Below are 18,598 nucleotides of genomic sequence, written 5' to 3' on the forward strand. Positions count from 1 at the left end.
TCACACTCACCAGCACCATCAACACCTTGTTGTTCACACTCACCACCACCATCAACTTCCTGCATACACTCACCAGCACCATCAACTTCTTGTTGACACTCACCAGCACCACCAACTTCCTGCTCATACTCAGCATCACCATCACCTTGATGTTCACACTCACCAGCACCATCATTTTGCTGTTCACACTCACCAGCACCATCACCTGGCTGCTCAAACTCAGCATCACCTTCTTCAGCTCTCTGACCACTACCTTCCTTTTCACACTCACCTTCAAATTCCCCTTCACCTATATCATGACAAACATTTTCTAACAAGTATATGATCTCAGGTTGGGAGACTAGGTGAACAACAAATAGATGCACTTGACCGTTGAGCCTAGCTAAATTTATCATATGCATGGCTCCTGTATCATCAGTCAAAAGCTCTAACCTATTCTCTAATACAGAACCACCCCCTACACAATACCATAACTCCTTAAAGCCTTCATATCCAAGTCCTTTTACCACATCCACAATAATGAAATAACTCCAAACGTNTGGGTCAAAAGAGAAAGTTGTACTTTCTCCCTCGTACTTAAGTGACCCATTCTTCATAAACTTCCCTCCATGGTGAAAAACAACATCAAATTTATCCTCCATTTTCAACACAATAACAATATTTAACCTATAAAATAAAATCCTATAAGTTACTTCAAATAATAAAACATTTTATCCTATATAAATATCCTATATAACTAAACCAGATAACGGGTATGACTTACATGCAACGACACTTGACTTAAACAAAATAAAAACCACTTTCACATGGTGGACCACATTGCAAGACCACTTTAACACCATATGCATAAAAAAATAGTGCGATAGAACTACAAATATGGGGGACCACAACACTGAATCAGACATGGGGGGACCAATATCGAAAGTTACAATACAATTTTACATGCCACATTATCCAAAAATAAAGATAACCTAACCTGAACACGTGCTTGAAGCTTGAAGTGCAACCAAATTCTCCACACCTTTCCACGACAAAACCACCGATTGTTGATGATTATCTTCCAAAACGTGCCTTTTTGTCAGCCAAATGTCTGATATAAAGCACCGCTCACCGCTCACCATTGTTCCCCAATTCCCGAACACCACGAACCCTATTTCCCCAATTTCGCACACCACAATTTCCCCAAACCGAGACTCTTTTACTCACCTCAGATTTCAATTCACTTTCTCTATGTTACCCTTACTGAAACACATCACTTAGTGAGCACGTGATTTTACAATTAACAATTTCCCAATTCGCACATGTCTTTAAAATTTTAACATTAAAAAATTTAATTAATAACCACGTCATAACCACATTCTATGCCACCTGTCTGCACCATTAAAATACTGTTGCCAGCACAGAACATATTTAACTCCGTTCACCACAGTCAACGGAATGTCCTTGATTTGTTTCAATTTTCAAATCTAGGGACCAAATTGATTATTTGAAGAAAACAGGGACCTAATTGAAGAAAAGCAACAAAAATAGGGACCAACGAATGCATTTAACCATTTTGGTATTTAAACTTTAAAAATAAATGAATATAATTCTTTTAATCCAATTAACTTTTTTTTTATGTGTCAAATATGTTTCATGCTAGTATTTGAGTTGTTTATTTCATGTGACACATTCTCAATTTAATAGTTGAGATATGTGTTTGATATCTCAAAAAAATATAATGTAATTAAATTAAAAACACTATATTTATTTATTGTTAAAGTTTGAGAATCAAAACATATTAAAGTTTTAGATATAGACAAATTTGAATTTTATGTTAAAATTCAGGAATTAAAAACATATTTAATCTAAATTAAAAAACATCAAGATTACACAAACTAACTAATATTAAAAATGAAATATAATTCTTATTAATAAATAAATTAAAAAAATAGTAAGTAGGGATAATAAACTTTTATTTAATGATAAAAGAAAAAAAAAACTTAAAAAAAAGTCCATTACGGTTTTAATTAAATGTTAAAAACAAACTATAAACATGGTCACATTTTGCTTGTAAGATTATAGTTTTAATACAACAACATATAAGTAAAATGCAACTGTTCTATTTGTAACCCGATATCATACCATACCGTCTTAATTTTGAATGATAAAGTATTGATATTCTCAACAATTATAGATTTAAGCTAACTCCATTCAATGCAAACATATTTATGTTTATTTTATATTGTAGAAAATGTATATGACTTTCATATGCCACAATCACATTCAATAATTTGTTCAACAAAGATCTAAAACTACTTTTCTCCAACAATTCCTTGATGTAAGGAATGTCAACTCTAGAAAAGACCATCAACTTTGTATGATAAAAATCAAACAATAGAGTGTTTTAGACGAAATTAAAAAAATATTTCGACTATTTAATAAAACACAAACTTTTAATAAAAAATTAAATATAGCCAAATTTATAAAGTAATTAGCACTTAATTGAATTTTTCAATTATCATAAAAATTATGATACGAGTCATTTGTAAAAATAAATAATACAACAAGAATAGTTCATTGTTAAATATTATAGAATCTACTGCATATATATTCATATTTAACTTATACAAAGAATATATAATTCTTTTAAATAAATTTAAATTATATAATTTAGTTATTGAAAATAATATTTAATTAAATTCATATTTATTTTAATTATACATGCGTTGTATTTTGTCTATGAAATAGTGGATAATGTCATCATATATCCTATGACGACAACATATGTTTTTCACCATTGATTGAAATCAATTCCATTTTAAGCGCATTTAACTTCGCTTTGTGTCACAACAAACTTTGCTCAGAAGCACAAACACCAAGAAGAAACAAACATAGTAATACCTTCTTATTCTCTCTCCTTTAGGCCGATCCGAACAATTCTGAGTTTGAATGTCTCTTCCATGATCACCTTTCTTTCTCCATTTCAACACTTGTTAGTAAAAATAGTAAAACAACAACCTGAGGAATTCAAGAACCTGGAACAATCAAATGCACTCTTCTTCCAAACCACGCATCATCTCTTGGTTGATCCTCATCATGATTGTGTTATACATCCTTTACTCTTCCAATTTTCTTCTCTTATCGAGGAGAAAGAAAGATTGTTCGAACTCCATTCGTTTGGAAGCATCCTTCCAAGAACAACCCGAGACGACTGTTAACAACATGTCCTCAACTACAAACACTGTCGAAAGAGAAAGCGACGAAGATGAAAAACCAGGTGAGGAAAAGAACGAAAAGGAGGATGAAGATGAGGTAGGGAAAGCAAATTTGCAAAATGTAGTAGAAGAAGACATACCCTATGATGAGTTATCTCAAAGACAAGACACCAAGATTGAACACATTGTTTTTGGGATTGCTGCTTCGTCAAATTTGTGGGAAACAAGAAAAGAATACATTAAGGTGTGGTGGAAGCCTAATAAAACAAGAGGGGTGGTGTGGTTAGACAGCAAAGTGAAGGTTGATGCAAACGAAGGGTTACCAAAGCTTCGAATTTCTGGAGACACCAGTAAGTTGAAATACACGAACAGTGAAGGGCAAAGGTCTGCATTGAGGATTTCAAGAGTGGTGACAGAAACATTGAAGCTTGGAATGAAGAATGTAAGATGGTTCATGATGGGAGATGATGACACAGTGTTTGTTGTGGATAATGTGGTTAGGGTTCTTTCCAAATATGATCATACGCAGTTCTATTATGTTGGTAGTTCATCTGAGAGCCATGTTCAGAACATTCATTTCTCATATGCTATGGCATACGGTGGAGGAGGATTTGCCATAAGCTACCCTTTAGCAAAGGAGCTTGCAAAGATGCAAGATCGTTGCATTCAACGATATCCTTCTTTGTATGGAAGTGATGATAGAATGCAAGCTTGCATGGCTGAGCTAGGGGTGCCCATGACAAGGGAACAAGGCTTTCATCAGGTAAATTATTTCTTTCATTCATTTCATTCTCAAAGCTATTTCCTTTACCACTTTTGCTCACTGCCCACATGAACAATACCACTTTACTATTGAATTAGGGTGTTTGTTATGCAGTATGACGTGTATGGTGATCTCTTAGGGCTTCTGGGGGCACATCCAGTGACTCCATTGCTGACATTACACCACCTTGATGTGGTGCAACCAATATTCCCGTTGATGGATCGAGTAGAATCTCTGAAACACTTGATGAAATCTGTTAAGCAAGACTCAGGTAGCATAATGCAGCAATCAATTTGCTATGATCATAAGAGAATTTGGTCGATCTCTATTTCATGGGGCTTTGTGGTTCAAGTTTTGAGAGGGGTACTATCCCCTAGAGAGTTAGAGATGCCAACACGAACCTTTCTAAATTGGTACAAAAGAGCTGATTACACTGCATACTCATTCAACACCAGACCTGTCACCAAAAACCCTTGTCAGAAAGCTTTCCTTTTCTACATGAACACAACACGATACGATCCAGTTAAGAACACAATTTTTGGCACTTATTCTCGTTTCAAAACCAGAACTCCTGAATGCTCCTGGGAAATGCAATCACCAGAGATAATCAATAACATCATAGTTTCTAAAAAACCAGATCCTCTTCGCTGGCAAATGGTAAGAATTATTGTTATAAATTATACTTTCAAATCACATTAAGAGATGTGTTTGAATGAAACCTTTTACAAATTATAATTAGATTATACATCAAAAACTCTCCCCTGTTAGCTTATTTAATTTTTTTTTTTACATGTTGATATATTATTTTTATTAAAAAATAATTTAATTTTTGATAAATAATTTATTTCTTTCAATAAATAGTGATATACTAAAAAAAAAAGATTACAACCTTACTACAACAAATTTTAATTTTATTAATATGATCATAGTATTTGAACTCCTTCAATAACTAAAGTATTTAAATTTCAATAATTATGATATATTGTTTCTTTAAAAGATATTAGTTTAATGTGTAATTAATTTTCAAGTAAAATTTTATCCTTTATGTTTTTTTTTTTGTATGAATTTTCAATTTTTATTAATTCATCTAAAGTTAATTACATATCAATATTAATTTTTTTAATAAATACATGTTTAATTATAATAATTATCAAGAAAATTTAAATAACCTTATAAAATTAGAATTTTTTGTATTAATAATATAATTTTTTAGTGTATTAAAAACGACATATATTAATATTTGTATTATTGAATGAATTATTTATTTTTATTATTTTTAAATATTTATAGAGAAACTTATCTATGTATATAACATTTGTTTATTTTGAATATATAGTACTTAGTATGCTAATTTATGAACATTAAAATTAACCCTCTTATTAATTGAATATGAATTTTGTTTTTGCAGTCAACAAGGAGAGATTGTTGTAGGGTTCTACCGACACAAGAAAACTCAACAATGTATTTATGGGTGGGCAAGTGTGAAGAAGGAGAGTTTAGTGAAATAGATTTAGATGGAAAAGATACAGTATTCAACTAATAGGCATCTTTATTAGTTTTTTAAAATAAACATTTAATAGTAATGGAATGTATTAAGAAGTAAACAAGAAGTATATATACAAAGATAGCTGCTTTTAATTTAGAATTTTATTATACATTCAAATTTCGTTGTTGGTATTTAGATTTTATATGCACTGTTTAAATTCGTGGTTAGGATAGTTTTACTTGAATTTGGTAATTCTAAAATGTGTTTTCTTTATTTTATTTTTTTCATTTTGTAAATTTGCCTCTTATAAGTATGCAAGAAGGTACTTATGACATTTAATATCTCAATAAATTAAACCCTTTTGAAATGTATTTGTATGAGGCCAATCTAATATGTGTCTTACCTGCAAACGTTGTTCCTTGATTAAATATGGACACAGTATGTGCATTCCTCATAGTAAGAAAATTGTTTAAATTTGTGCGGTTAAAAAAATATGTTGAAATATATGTTATTATTTAAAACAATATTTTAATTATATAATTAACATTTAACTTCTTTTTTTTTTTTCTTGAATGGATTTGAGTTAGTGAATTTGGGTGGATTTCATGGAAAAAAAATTAAAGTGAGGTTGTTTGAATTAAGGAAAAAATAGTTTACTGTTAGGAAAAAGAAAAGTTTACGAAAGAAGTGTAAAGACTTAAAAAAATGATATTTTAGAAGAAGTAGTGGATTAAAATAGTAGAATTTGATTATTTTAATATTAAAGAGTTTTAATATAAATAGTTTTATTATAGATGAGTTTCATAATTTTAAACATATATAATCTCTCTAAAATCTATTTTTTTTTAATTTTTAGACTTTTTTTTAGGAGTTCTCAGTTTCTGTTCATGTAATTGAAGAATTGAGACTGTATGATTGATCATGGTAGCGCTTTTTAATTTAGACTAGCAATTTCTCAAATAGAGTAAATTCATTTTCTACTCTTCTTGGTCTGTTTTGTCTTCTTTTGCATGCGAGTTTGTTGTGGATGCATGTGACGTTTGCGTCTTTTATAAGAATCTTTTTTATCAGTGGTTCTAATGATGTCCTGATCGTGTTTCTATTGTTCGTAGGAGAAGATAAAGTTTCTTGTGTGTTTGGTACTGTTTTAGGCCTTTTAGAACAGTTTGATCATCTATATGGGAAAGGAAACTAATTAGCATATTTCATAATTTGTGTTATATATTTGAAATGGTGTGAAATTGGTAGTTTGGTGTGGTGAAATACTATTATGATTGCTTGATGAATGTTATTGGTTCTGGATGAACTATCAGTGTTAGCAATTATTGTTTAGTTAATTGGAATTGTTGGTGAAATGTTGTTGTGTTATGGTACAATTATTTGGGTATATTGTTACCAATAAGGAGTATTGGTAAATCTTGAAGAATTTTTTTGATGATGCTGCAAGAAGTTTTATTTGAAGAAAACATTAGAATTATTTAAAAGCAACTTGTAGAAAATGAATATAGTAGGAAAATCTTAAATAAATTGTAAACCTTGTATTTTCTACTTGAATAATCGATTATGGACAGGCAATAATCGATTATCACCTTGAATTTTCTACTAGAATAATCGATTATGAACAAGCAATAATCGATTATCACAAGTCCTTAAGGAATAATCGATTATCATTTCATATAATCGATTATCACATTTTGAAAAACCTATAACAGACTTAAATAATCGATTATCACTTACAATAATCGATTATTCGTGGCAGTTGGGACTTGACCTTTGATATTCAGAGCAGATGGCTATTTGTAGGGTTTCAGAGAAATTCAAATGCAACGTTCTTGAACTGAAAGCTCAGAAGAATGTTGTTTGTTAGAGGAAGTTCTTAGTAGGTTGTTCAAAGTTCCCTTGCTTGGTCTCGTGAACAAGAGAGGCTCGTGTATCGTGTGTCGATAGTCGGAGCAAGCTCTCTTCGAGTTAGCAGGGTGCTCTGCCTGATCTCGTGAATAGGAGAAGCTCGCGAATCGTTGGTCGATTACCGGAGCGGTTCTCTTCGAGTTGGTTGAGTGTTATTCTTCCGGTTCGTTCGACGAAGGAAGGTTTATCAGTTCTTATTCACTGTCTATTGTAATCTGTGAAATATTTTTTAGTGGAACTGTTAATCACTCTTTGCAGTGATTAACGACTGGACGTAGATTCTGTTGAATCGAACCAGTATAAAAATACTTGTGTGTTTTTCTGTTCCCTACACTTTTTATTGTTTACGTATATCAACTGTTTGATAAATTTTCTGAAAGATGTCAATGCCAATTATGTTTGGAAAGCTCCGTGAGCATGAGCTTGAGTTGAGGAGACTAACTGTTGAAGAGGATCAAGGCAAGAGAAAGACACTAGCCTTCAAGACCGAGATCTCTAAAGGAAAGAGTTCTAAGAGGATTGAAGATGATGATTCTGATGATGAGGAGAACATGAGCCTCATGATAAAGAAGTTTGCCAAGTTTATGAAAGCAAAAGGAAAAGACAAATTCCGCAAAGAAATGAGGGAAAATCAAGAATCTCCTTCAAGTGTAAAATGATTTGGTTGTGGAGAAAGAGGACAAATGAAATCTGAATGTCCAATGAACAGTAAAAATGAAGAAAAGAAGGAAAGTAAATTTCAAAAGAAAAAGAAAGCTTACATAGCTTGGGAGGACAATGCTTCCAGTTCAACAAGCTCAAGTGATTCAGAGGAAGAAGCCAACATTTGTCTAATGGCGGATTCAGAAGATACTGGAAGTCAAGTAAGTGATTCCAACTTTGAATCTAGTGAATTAGATTTACAAAAGGCTTTCTTTGATTTAATGAATGAATCTGAAAAACTTGATGTTGCGCATAAAAAGCTTAAGAAAGAGCACAATGAATTGAAATTAAAATATGATAAATTGGTTGATGATGAAGTTGTTTTAAGAAATAAAATTAGTACTTTTGAAACAAAATTGTCTGATGCAAATGCTACTTATGAACCTGTTGAATGTTTGTCTTGTAAGAATCATATGTTTGATATTGACATTCTTGAAAATTTACTTGCAAAGGCAACCAAGAATACTTCATATGCTAAGACAAATTTTAATAAAAGCAATGTTAAAAATAGGAACATGCATCAAAATTATAAGTCCAAAGTAAGAAAAACTCGTAGAGGTTGGGTTGAAAAAGGGACTTTTGTTAAAAATAAAGTAAGTAATGTGTGTTGTTTTTACTGTATGAAGCATGGTCACACATCAAACAAATGCAACATTAAACATTTTTGTGTTCCAAATGGTAAATATGCATGGGTTAAAGTTGTAAAATGATATATACTTGCATAAACTAGACCCAAGGACTCATATTGAGATTGAGCACCTAATATTCTTGCTAATTTGTTTTGCAGGAACCAACTACGTCAAAGAAGTCATTGTGGTATCTTGACAGTGGTTGGTCAAGACACATGACTAGTGACAAGAAAAGGTTCAACTCTTTTGAGAAGAAGAAGCAAGGATTTATGACTTATGGGGATAACAACAAAGGTAGAATCATGGGAACCAGAGACATTGGAGGAGGAAACACATTGACGATAAGAGATGTCTTATATGTTGAAGGTCTCAAGCATAAGTCAATTATGTGACAAAGGTCTCAAGCATAAGTTAATTATGTTACAATTTAATAAAATATAGGTGATTAATTTAAATAAAATTAAGTAACAATTTTTATATTTGAAACTATTATTATTATTATTATTATAATCATTATTATTTTATAAATTTATTTTAACGTTTTAAATTTTGTTATTGTTATTTTAACTACTATTATTATTTTATATTTATTATGTATTTATATTATTATATTTTATTGTTTAAAATATATTTATTATCATTTATTGTTTTTGTTATTATTATTTAAAATATATTTATTATTAGTACTAGTGAAATATGGGCGTATATTTAATTTTGTTATGATAATAATAAAAATGTTATAATAATTATAAAAGTAAAAATAAATAATTTTTATATTTTTATTGTTGGTGGTTTTTAATTATTTACTAAATATTTTTTTATCATAGATAGTTATTTTAGTTTAAAAAATAGTTAAATTTAAAAATAATGATCAAATAAAAAAATTTAGAATTTAAATTTAAAGGATAAAATTGGTAAAGTGGTTATTTTAATTTTAAAAAAAAATTATTTAAAGAGTAAACTGAAAATAAAATATATACACGACAAGAGAAATTTCAGGGTATAGATTATTATTATATATATTTTTTGTTTAAATAGGTTAAGATTAAATTTGTAATATTATAAACACTAAAAATTATAAGAAAATATTTAGATAGTAATAAATTTTAAAGGAAAAAATTAATTAATCATTATAATAACTAATTTAAAATCAATTTATATCGTAAAAATTATTAATAACTAAAATAATTTTATTATAAATAAAAAATTATAATTAATTTGTAAATTAAACTCTGAATTGATCTCTAAAATTAATTATCAAAATTTTGACTAAAAAAAATTAATATTTAAATTGATGGGAATTTATTTTTAGTAATATTGTTATATATTGAAATGTGTGTATAAATTTGCACAAATCCTTTTACTAATATTGTTATATATTTTTTAATGATAAAAAAAAAACTGCCAGACGCATTATTCTTCTACCATGTGGTTTATTTCTTCTTTGACACTTTCTTGAATTGATAAATATCTTCTAATAAGGAGTATATGAACTCGGAAGTTTTGAATGTAATTATTACATATATCTTTTTTAGCAGAATTTTGAAAGAGAGAAGTCATTTTTCATACATCATAAAAAAATAGATGAACAATGTTCTTATAAATAAGGAATAATTCATCAAGAGAATATAACATAGAGAAAAAAAAAATTTAATTATTAATATGAAATCAATATTTATAAGGTTTAATAGCCAATTTTGTCTTCGTTGCGTTGACAAATCTTAATTTAGTCTCTCGTTTTAAAAGTGTTTGAAATGAGTCTTCACTTTCAAAATTTAGAGTCAAATTAGTCGTTAAACAGAATCAAATGGTCTTAAGAGTTTAATGATTTAGCATAAGAGATATTATTTTATAGATATATTTATAAAATAATATCTCTTCTGCGAAATCATCAAGCCCCTAACGTTGTTTCTGTTTGACGGAGGGGACTAATTTGACTCATAATTTTGAAAATGAAGATCCATTTTAATCATTTTAAAATGAGATATTAAATTGAAATTCGTCAACGAAAGAAAAAAGTGGCTATTAAAGTTATTTATAACTAGATCTTCACCATATTTTTTTTGCATTATTTTTTAAAAACGAATATAAAATTAGTATACAACTGGAATGATTTTGACTGGCTCTAAACTAAAAAAAGTCTCCCCAATACGTCCTTTTCAGCGTACTTACCCCAATAATTAAATAAATGAATTATAAATACTTTTGAGAATGACTTAGAATTTAGAAGAGAATGTGGAAAGACACGCTTCCTTTGTGGACTTATCAATACAGCCCAATCTCTTAGAAATTACCCAAATTTTCACATTAAGAGAAAAAATAAAGTGGAAAAAAAAAAATACTTGCTTGTTATTTGTTGAAATATTTTCGTTACTCTATTTTAAATTACTTTTTTTTATTTTCTTTTATTTTTCTACACCATAAATTTCGACCATTACTTGTCTATCACTTTCACCCCTAGTTCTTCATGTGTCAATATCATGACGATTGTTAACAGATTTTATCTCATAAATGGATACAAAATATAGTATTCTAATAAATTGTGGCTGAAATTGAGTTAAAACACTTTTTTTTTTCTCCCTAGTTTGTCTGTGTTTAGACCAGTTCAACTCATAAATTTATAGGTGGATCCATTTTTTAAAATAAAAATAAAAATGATATTTAAAAAAATATAGTATTGTATTGAAACTATTTAATATATATATATATATATATATATGATGAAAATTCATTTTATTATATAAATTAAATTAAAGAAATATATAAATATTAATTTTATTTTTTAAAGTTGGCCAAACTCATATTGAGATAAAACTAATATAATTTAGTTTATTTAAGACACTCATCAAAACAAACTAACATTAATTTATTACATATTTGCTAAATTGAGCTTAATCGATGTATTTAATATCTATCTCATACCATTGTGTTTCGATAATTTATCAACGTCCCTTCTTAGTGCCCCATCCTCGTTGATTTCTACATGAAAATGAAAATTAAAATAATTCTAAATTAATAAAGTTCTAAGAAAATCATTTAATTAATATCAGTGGTAGTGGTAGTTAATGTGGATATTATTTTAAAAAAAATAAAATGCCTAAAAGGTATTAATTACATATAATATAATATATTACATGAGGTGTGTTTAAAATTTTGGTATATAATTTAATAGATTGAATGTTTTCTTTTAGTGAAGTTCTCTTTTTATACTTCGGTGGTTATGGATTAGATTTTTCAAAAATCTAGGTCCAATAAAATAGATGAGGTCTATAACTCAAATCTATTTTGACTAAATCAATTATATTTGGATTTTTTTCAAATTAATATAAATTATTTTGATTGAATTTACTTTTGTCAAATTAGATTAAGTTTAATAAGATCAATTTAATATAATTTACTTTTAATTATATCAAGCATAGATTAGCCAACTCTGAATTCAGGCTTATTTGTATCAACTTAGGTCTCTTTCAGTTTATTTGACTTGGATTTAGATAATGTATTGATCCAAATTAGATCATTACTAAATAATAATTTTTACTACAAAAGTATAAATCTATATACTAAGTATTCACAATCTTCCAAAATTTCAAGTAATTTTTTTTATATAAAAATATATTTATTTTTAATGATGAGACATTGTTGAATACATGAACACATAAATGTATACTTGCATCCATTCCTATTCACAACATCACATGCGCATTGTCAATCCTCAATGCTACATGTGAAATATCTACTCTCACATATATAAACATATATATACAATTATCATAAGTGACAACCACAATCACAAAAATCCAAGCATAAATTATTGATATTAAATCATAATATATATAACTTTATTATTATCAACTTAATTTAAACAATTCGTATCATACCTATAAAGTTGTAATCAGAAATAAATCATTCAACTCATCATTTAACATTAAATACAAACAAACCTACGAGACTCTAATTTCAAAGGCATATACATATGGTGTCGATGTTCTTGTAAAATATACACTTGTCATAAATTTTTCTCTATAGTAAATTCAATCGTCAACCACAACACTTTCAATATCTTAATACCATAATCCTCATCCCAAAATCATCGTCCTTATCGCAAAACCACCATGACAGGTTTAGTTCCATTCTATCCTTTAAGTCATAATATTATTTTGTACTGATCCTGCAGACTAAGAACCTTCATCGGCTGTCAACGCCTAAATCCCCGCCTCTATTAGGTATGAGAATTTAGTAGAGTCAACATGCCGAAATCCCTATACCAAGGTATACGTTACATGATATAATATGGACATTTCTCCTTAGAAATATTCATATTCATACAATTCACTCAACACATATAAATGCAATAATTCTAGATATTTCTCAGTTATACAACACACGTCAATTTTAAAAGAGTTATCTCTTTTACCTAATAGATTCAAGACTTCTAAACTATGTTATTATGATTCTTAAAACTAAAACTAAAATTTTTCTTTTCAAGTTAAAATTATTATCACCATAAACATAGTACGCGACGTTGTTACATTTTATCTCTATGAAGAGGGACTTTAGGGAATAAACTTAAAAAGCCTTACATCAATATTGATAGTTTTCCACTTTTCCAACTAATATACTAGTTCGCCTCTTAATTTATTTTGTCCATGAATAGAGTTAAACAAACAAATAAATGTAAATAAAAATAAGATTATAAATACCTCACTGAATAATATAAATAATAAAGACAAGTAAATCCAAATAAAAACACAAGGTTAAAAACATCTCACTAAATAAAATAAATAGACAAATAAATAAAAATAAAAATGAGGTTATAAACTTCTCACTAACTAAATTAAATAAACAAAATAATTAATATAAATAAAAAACGAGATTATGAACACCTCAATAAATAAATTAAATAAACAGAATAGAAATGAAGTTATGAACACCTCAAAAAATAAATTAAATAAACTGAATAATAAACTAAAATAATAATAAGATTATGAACACCTCACTAAATATGTAACATCCCAAAATGTAATATAAGCTATATAATAGAATAATCACATATAATAATATGATAGCTTAGTTATCCATAATGTGTTAAAGTTGTTAATAGTATAATTATCCAAAAATAACTATATAATTAAAACTTTACACAAAAACCTACTCTACTACAAAACTATGTACAAGACCGAACGGTCTGTACTACATTGGTGGATCTTTTCCTTCCAGAGCATGCTCCACCGAGACCTCTTCTCCCTCTACTCACACCCGATCATTGCAAAAGATAAATCGAACGGTTAAACATGGAAAAACGGAAAAGAAGGGTAAGCTAGTGTAATTTAATAGTTATGTTAACATACAATTCAGACAAACATATAATACAATCATACACATACATATATCATATAATCATTTTATGACCGACCACTTTACTCTGACCGTCCGGACAAGTATGAATATGTAGCTATGGTCGTTCATGCACTCGTATGTAACTTGGAAACCCCATCAGTTCCCATAGGAGGTTAGCCCGTTAACCTGCCTTTGGTCAAGGTAAAACCCCTAGGCTAGGACCTCCTTTTATTCTCATGACATGCTTCACCATTCTCTATTTGAGAATCAATGACCCTTAGAATGTCAGGATGAAAGCCAAGACTGAGCTTCCTATATTCATACTTCTACCACTTTAACAACCAAACATAGAGACATTCCTCCTTGGAATTCTCTCTCAAATCCACACTTAGGAATCTCACACCATACCATAATCTCAATATTATATCTCATGCATAATACATTTAAGCCAATGAAATAAACACTCAACTTACAACATAAATTACAATTCTTCTACAGACAGAATGCTCTATGGTAAGATCAAACCGAAAGGTAACTACTACTACTCATGAATATGACTGAATGGTCTTTCACTAAACAAGAACGGGACCGAACAGTCCATAATAGATAAAGCTGAGTAAGTGGCCGAACGCTATTTAGGACCGACCACTAGAAGAGAGACCGAACACTATAACATTAAAATTCTATAGTAAGAACGAGAACCAATGTTAGACTGAACACCCCAACGAAATCGAATACAAATGTAAGAAGAATCCTAGTAGAAGACCGAGCTCCACTAAGAGACCGAGCTCTAGTGCAAGACCGAACTGTATGATACTATGACCGATCGATACACTAGAACGAGTAGTAAAAGATAACCGAACGATCATTAACAGGTAAGACCCACAAAAGACGGAACACGATTAAGACCAAATCACCAAATACAAATTGAGTACAAGTGTAAGGTTTGGAACTTAAACTATACTGGATACTTTATCTAGGCCGAATATTAGGTGAAGGCCGAAAGTTATAACTAGACCGAACACTACATTCAACTGAATACTAATGCCAGACCGATCAATCATTAACTGAAGCTCTACAGGAGCAGAGCTCAATTAAGACCGAACACAAGAAGAAGACTGAGCGGTCAACAAAGAACTCTCAGCGAAACTGCATAACTCTATAGAATGATTGCAGAATTATAATCCAAACCGAGTTTACAAATTTCACTCATTCTTCCCAACTTCTAATACTCCAAACTTGTATCATACATACCTATATACTTTACTAAGAACATCTAAATCTTCTTAACATCATTTAGAGAATTTCATCTCAGATTTGAGAGTCAATTATGCCAAATCTTGAACTCAAGAACCAAAAATCAGATTTCCTAGTTTTGGTATAGTTTAGTGACTCAAGGGTCCTAATAAATACTATACAACTTACCCAGATTCTTCATACAAACCACACTCATACCTGACCTAGATTTCTCAATTTCACTATCACAATTCCTCACAATCTACTCAGCCACTAACCCATAATTATGCAGAAACATATTCATCATAATCACAACACCTAATTATCCATACCAACATCACCAAACACCGAATCATTCAATTATACACACATGCAAAATCATCAAGCAACATTTTCATACATAATACACTAATTAGTTAAATTAATTAGCTTCCCTTACCTCTTTGACCAAATAGAACAACGTTTATCTTTTCTAGAAATTGTTTTCACACCAACAAATCCTAGGAACACAATTAGTTCACCGATGGGTGAGAAAATACCATCCAACAGACCAAATGAAGTTAGAAAGGAGAAGAGAAGGTTGAAGAACAAATGCAACCAGCAGGACTATCTTGCACGTGACAAATTTTCACAAAAACTCAAGAAACGAAACTTACACGTTCAAAACACAAGTTTGATCGGTGAAAGAGGAAGTCCTTGACACCATGATGACTTAGGCACAATCTGATTGTAGATTAGATGAAGTGAGATGAGAGATTTTTAGAGAGAAGGTGGAGAAAAGAAGAGAGAAGAAGTGTTGGAGAGATATAATGCATGCAGAGAATTGGAACGAGTGTTTGAAATTTTCGTTTATATCACAAAACCAAACGGTACGATCCAGTTCACACACTTGTCTTCTCCAAATTTCTCGGTCTTTACAAAATAAATTAAATATAAATATAAATAAATAAAAATGAGGTTATGAACACCTCACTAGAAAAATCATATAGGTAAATAAATAAAAATGAAGTTATAAACACTTCACAAATAATATAATAACAACAACTAAATAAGAATAAGATTATAAAAACTTTATTAATAAAATAAAAATAATAATAATAAATAAATAAACATGAGCTCATCAACATCTCACTAATAAAGAAAGTAATAGTTATAGTAATAAATAAATAAAAATAAAATTATAAACATCTCATTACTAAAATAAAAATAATGACAATAAATAATAATAAGGTTATCAACTCCTTACAAATAAAATAATAACGATAAATAAATAAGAATGATGTTACAAAGACTTTATTAATAAAATAAAAATAACAACAATAAATAATTAAATTCAATAAATATAAATGAATGAAATATATAAAATGATAAGTGTTTAGATTCTCTTACCTCAAAACAATTTGTTCAAGTAAAACTCTACTTGAATGAATAATTTCTCCAAATTAACTTTAAAATCTTGATCAGCATAGAAATAAAATGGAAATGGAAAAAAAATGAAGAAAGATTTATATTATTTTAATATTAATAATGGAAATCCAAAAACTCCCTTGTTTCACTTCTTCTCTTACCATTATATAAAAATTTATATTATTATTATCATAATATAATTTTAATATTGTTTTTTTTTCTATGATTCACTAGTATGTATTACTAAAATCATTATTTACTATTTAAATATTTTAATATGTAAGAGTAAAACCATTATTTACTATTTAAATATTTTAAGATGTAATAGTATAGTCATTATTCATCATTTAAATATTTTAATATTTTTTCATGATATTTCACACCTTATCTTAAATGAAAAAAATTATATTTTTTACTATAAATCTCTAAATATAAATATGAATGATTAGAATGAAGAATATTAGCCTAAGAACATCCTATAAACTTTTGAGCTTGATCCAGTTGTTAACAAAGTTGGAATCGAAATTGGTAACTTGGAATAAGAAATTGGTGATGTTAGTTCAACTGCAAAAATTATTTCTCTAACTGTATACCTCTAAATAGAAATCTCAACCGTTTAAATGAAATATTATATATCTTAAGAACTTTGGATAAAATTTTCATCTTGATCCAATAGATAGCGAATAAAAAATAATTCTTTTACCAAGGCAACTTAAAATTTAACAGTGTGTGGAGACCTCTTTTATAATTTCTCAATTTACTTATAAAAATATATTTAAATATTATAAATTATGTTTCTTTTAAGATAGTCAATTATTTATATAGTATAAGTTCATTAATTAAAATAAAAGAAAAATATACTTTTATTAAGTATTCTTCAACGTTTAAATTTATTCTATATTAAATATTTACCTAACGAATTGAAATATGATTAGGAACTGATATAAAAAAAAAAAAATCTTACATGCCACCTTACCTCAACATCAAGTAGAGCTAACATGAGTCAACCTAGATCTTGACTAACTTTGTGTCAACTCAATTTCAGTTGGGTCTGGTTTAGTTAGGCTTGACTTGAACTCTAGCAGACTTGACTCGATCTAGGCCATGTTGACTCGACTCGATCTAGGGTCATGTTGACTTAGCTTAACCGTAGACTCGAGATAATTCAATTTTACATAGGTTCATCTCGATATTTTTGTAGGAAAGCTGATAGAATCACGAAAAAAATTTCCTAAGACATGTAGAGTCATTGTCCTTAAGGATTTATCTGCGGTGTGTTGCACAAGTCCCCCAAAATACAACAAGAACTTCTCAAAATATTTCTGAGGATCTCAAAACTAGCAAGAAACTCTAAACAGAGTATAAGAATAACTCATAATAATTTTAGAAAAAGAAAAGAGCTCAAGAATGAAACTCAGAAAATAGGAGAATGAGAAAGGATGGATTTGGTGTGTTTTGGAATGGAGAATGAACTCCCTATTTATAGAGTTAGGAAAGAATCAATTTAAATAAAAGAAAATAAAAACATTAAATTTTTAAAGTTGAGCACTTAAGGAATTTTTGATCGTTGCTCAAAATATTACCGTTGGCAATTAAGAACATTAACTTTGCCAAATCAACGTTGCAGTACGTCTTTCAACATCTTTTTGCAATCAACGTTTTACAACAATCCCCCACTTATTGCAAAAGAAAGTTGAAAGAAAAGTCTTTGACTCAAATAGTTCAACATTAAAAGAAAGATAAAAACTTTTTATTTTGGGTTTCATAGGATGTAATGTATCAGAGCTGGTATAGCAAACTATATGAACCAATCTAAGATTTATAAACTTAACACACAGTGTAGTTGGTATAGCAAGCTATATGAACCAAAGACACATGATGTGTGTTAGAGGTTTATCACTCACAATACACCCCCACAATCCTTGCTATTATC

The 18,598-nt window shown here is 28.9% G+C and overlaps 1 protein-coding gene across 1 annotated transcript; it reads left to right on the top strand.

The window, feature by feature from the left end:
• Nucleotides 1-3,030: 3,030 nt before the first annotated feature.
• Nucleotides 3,031-5,500, top strand: LOC106762188. Its single transcript, XM_014645954.1, has 3 exons — nt 3,031-3,960; nt 4,075-4,617; nt 5,369-5,500. Exons 1-3 carry the CDS (start codon nt 3,031-3,033, stop codon nt 5,498-5,500), a joined length of 1,605 nt encoding a protein of 534 aa, XP_014501440.1.
• The last annotated feature ends 13,098 nt before the right edge of the window (nt 5,501-18,598 follow it).

Source organism: Vigna radiata, chromosome 1 (assembly GCF_000741045.1).
Source record: "Vigna radiata var. radiata cultivar VC1973A chromosome 1, Vradiata_ver6, whole genome shotgun sequence".
Classification (NCBI taxonomy): domain Eukaryota; kingdom Viridiplantae; phylum Streptophyta; class Magnoliopsida; order Fabales; family Fabaceae; genus Vigna; species Vigna radiata.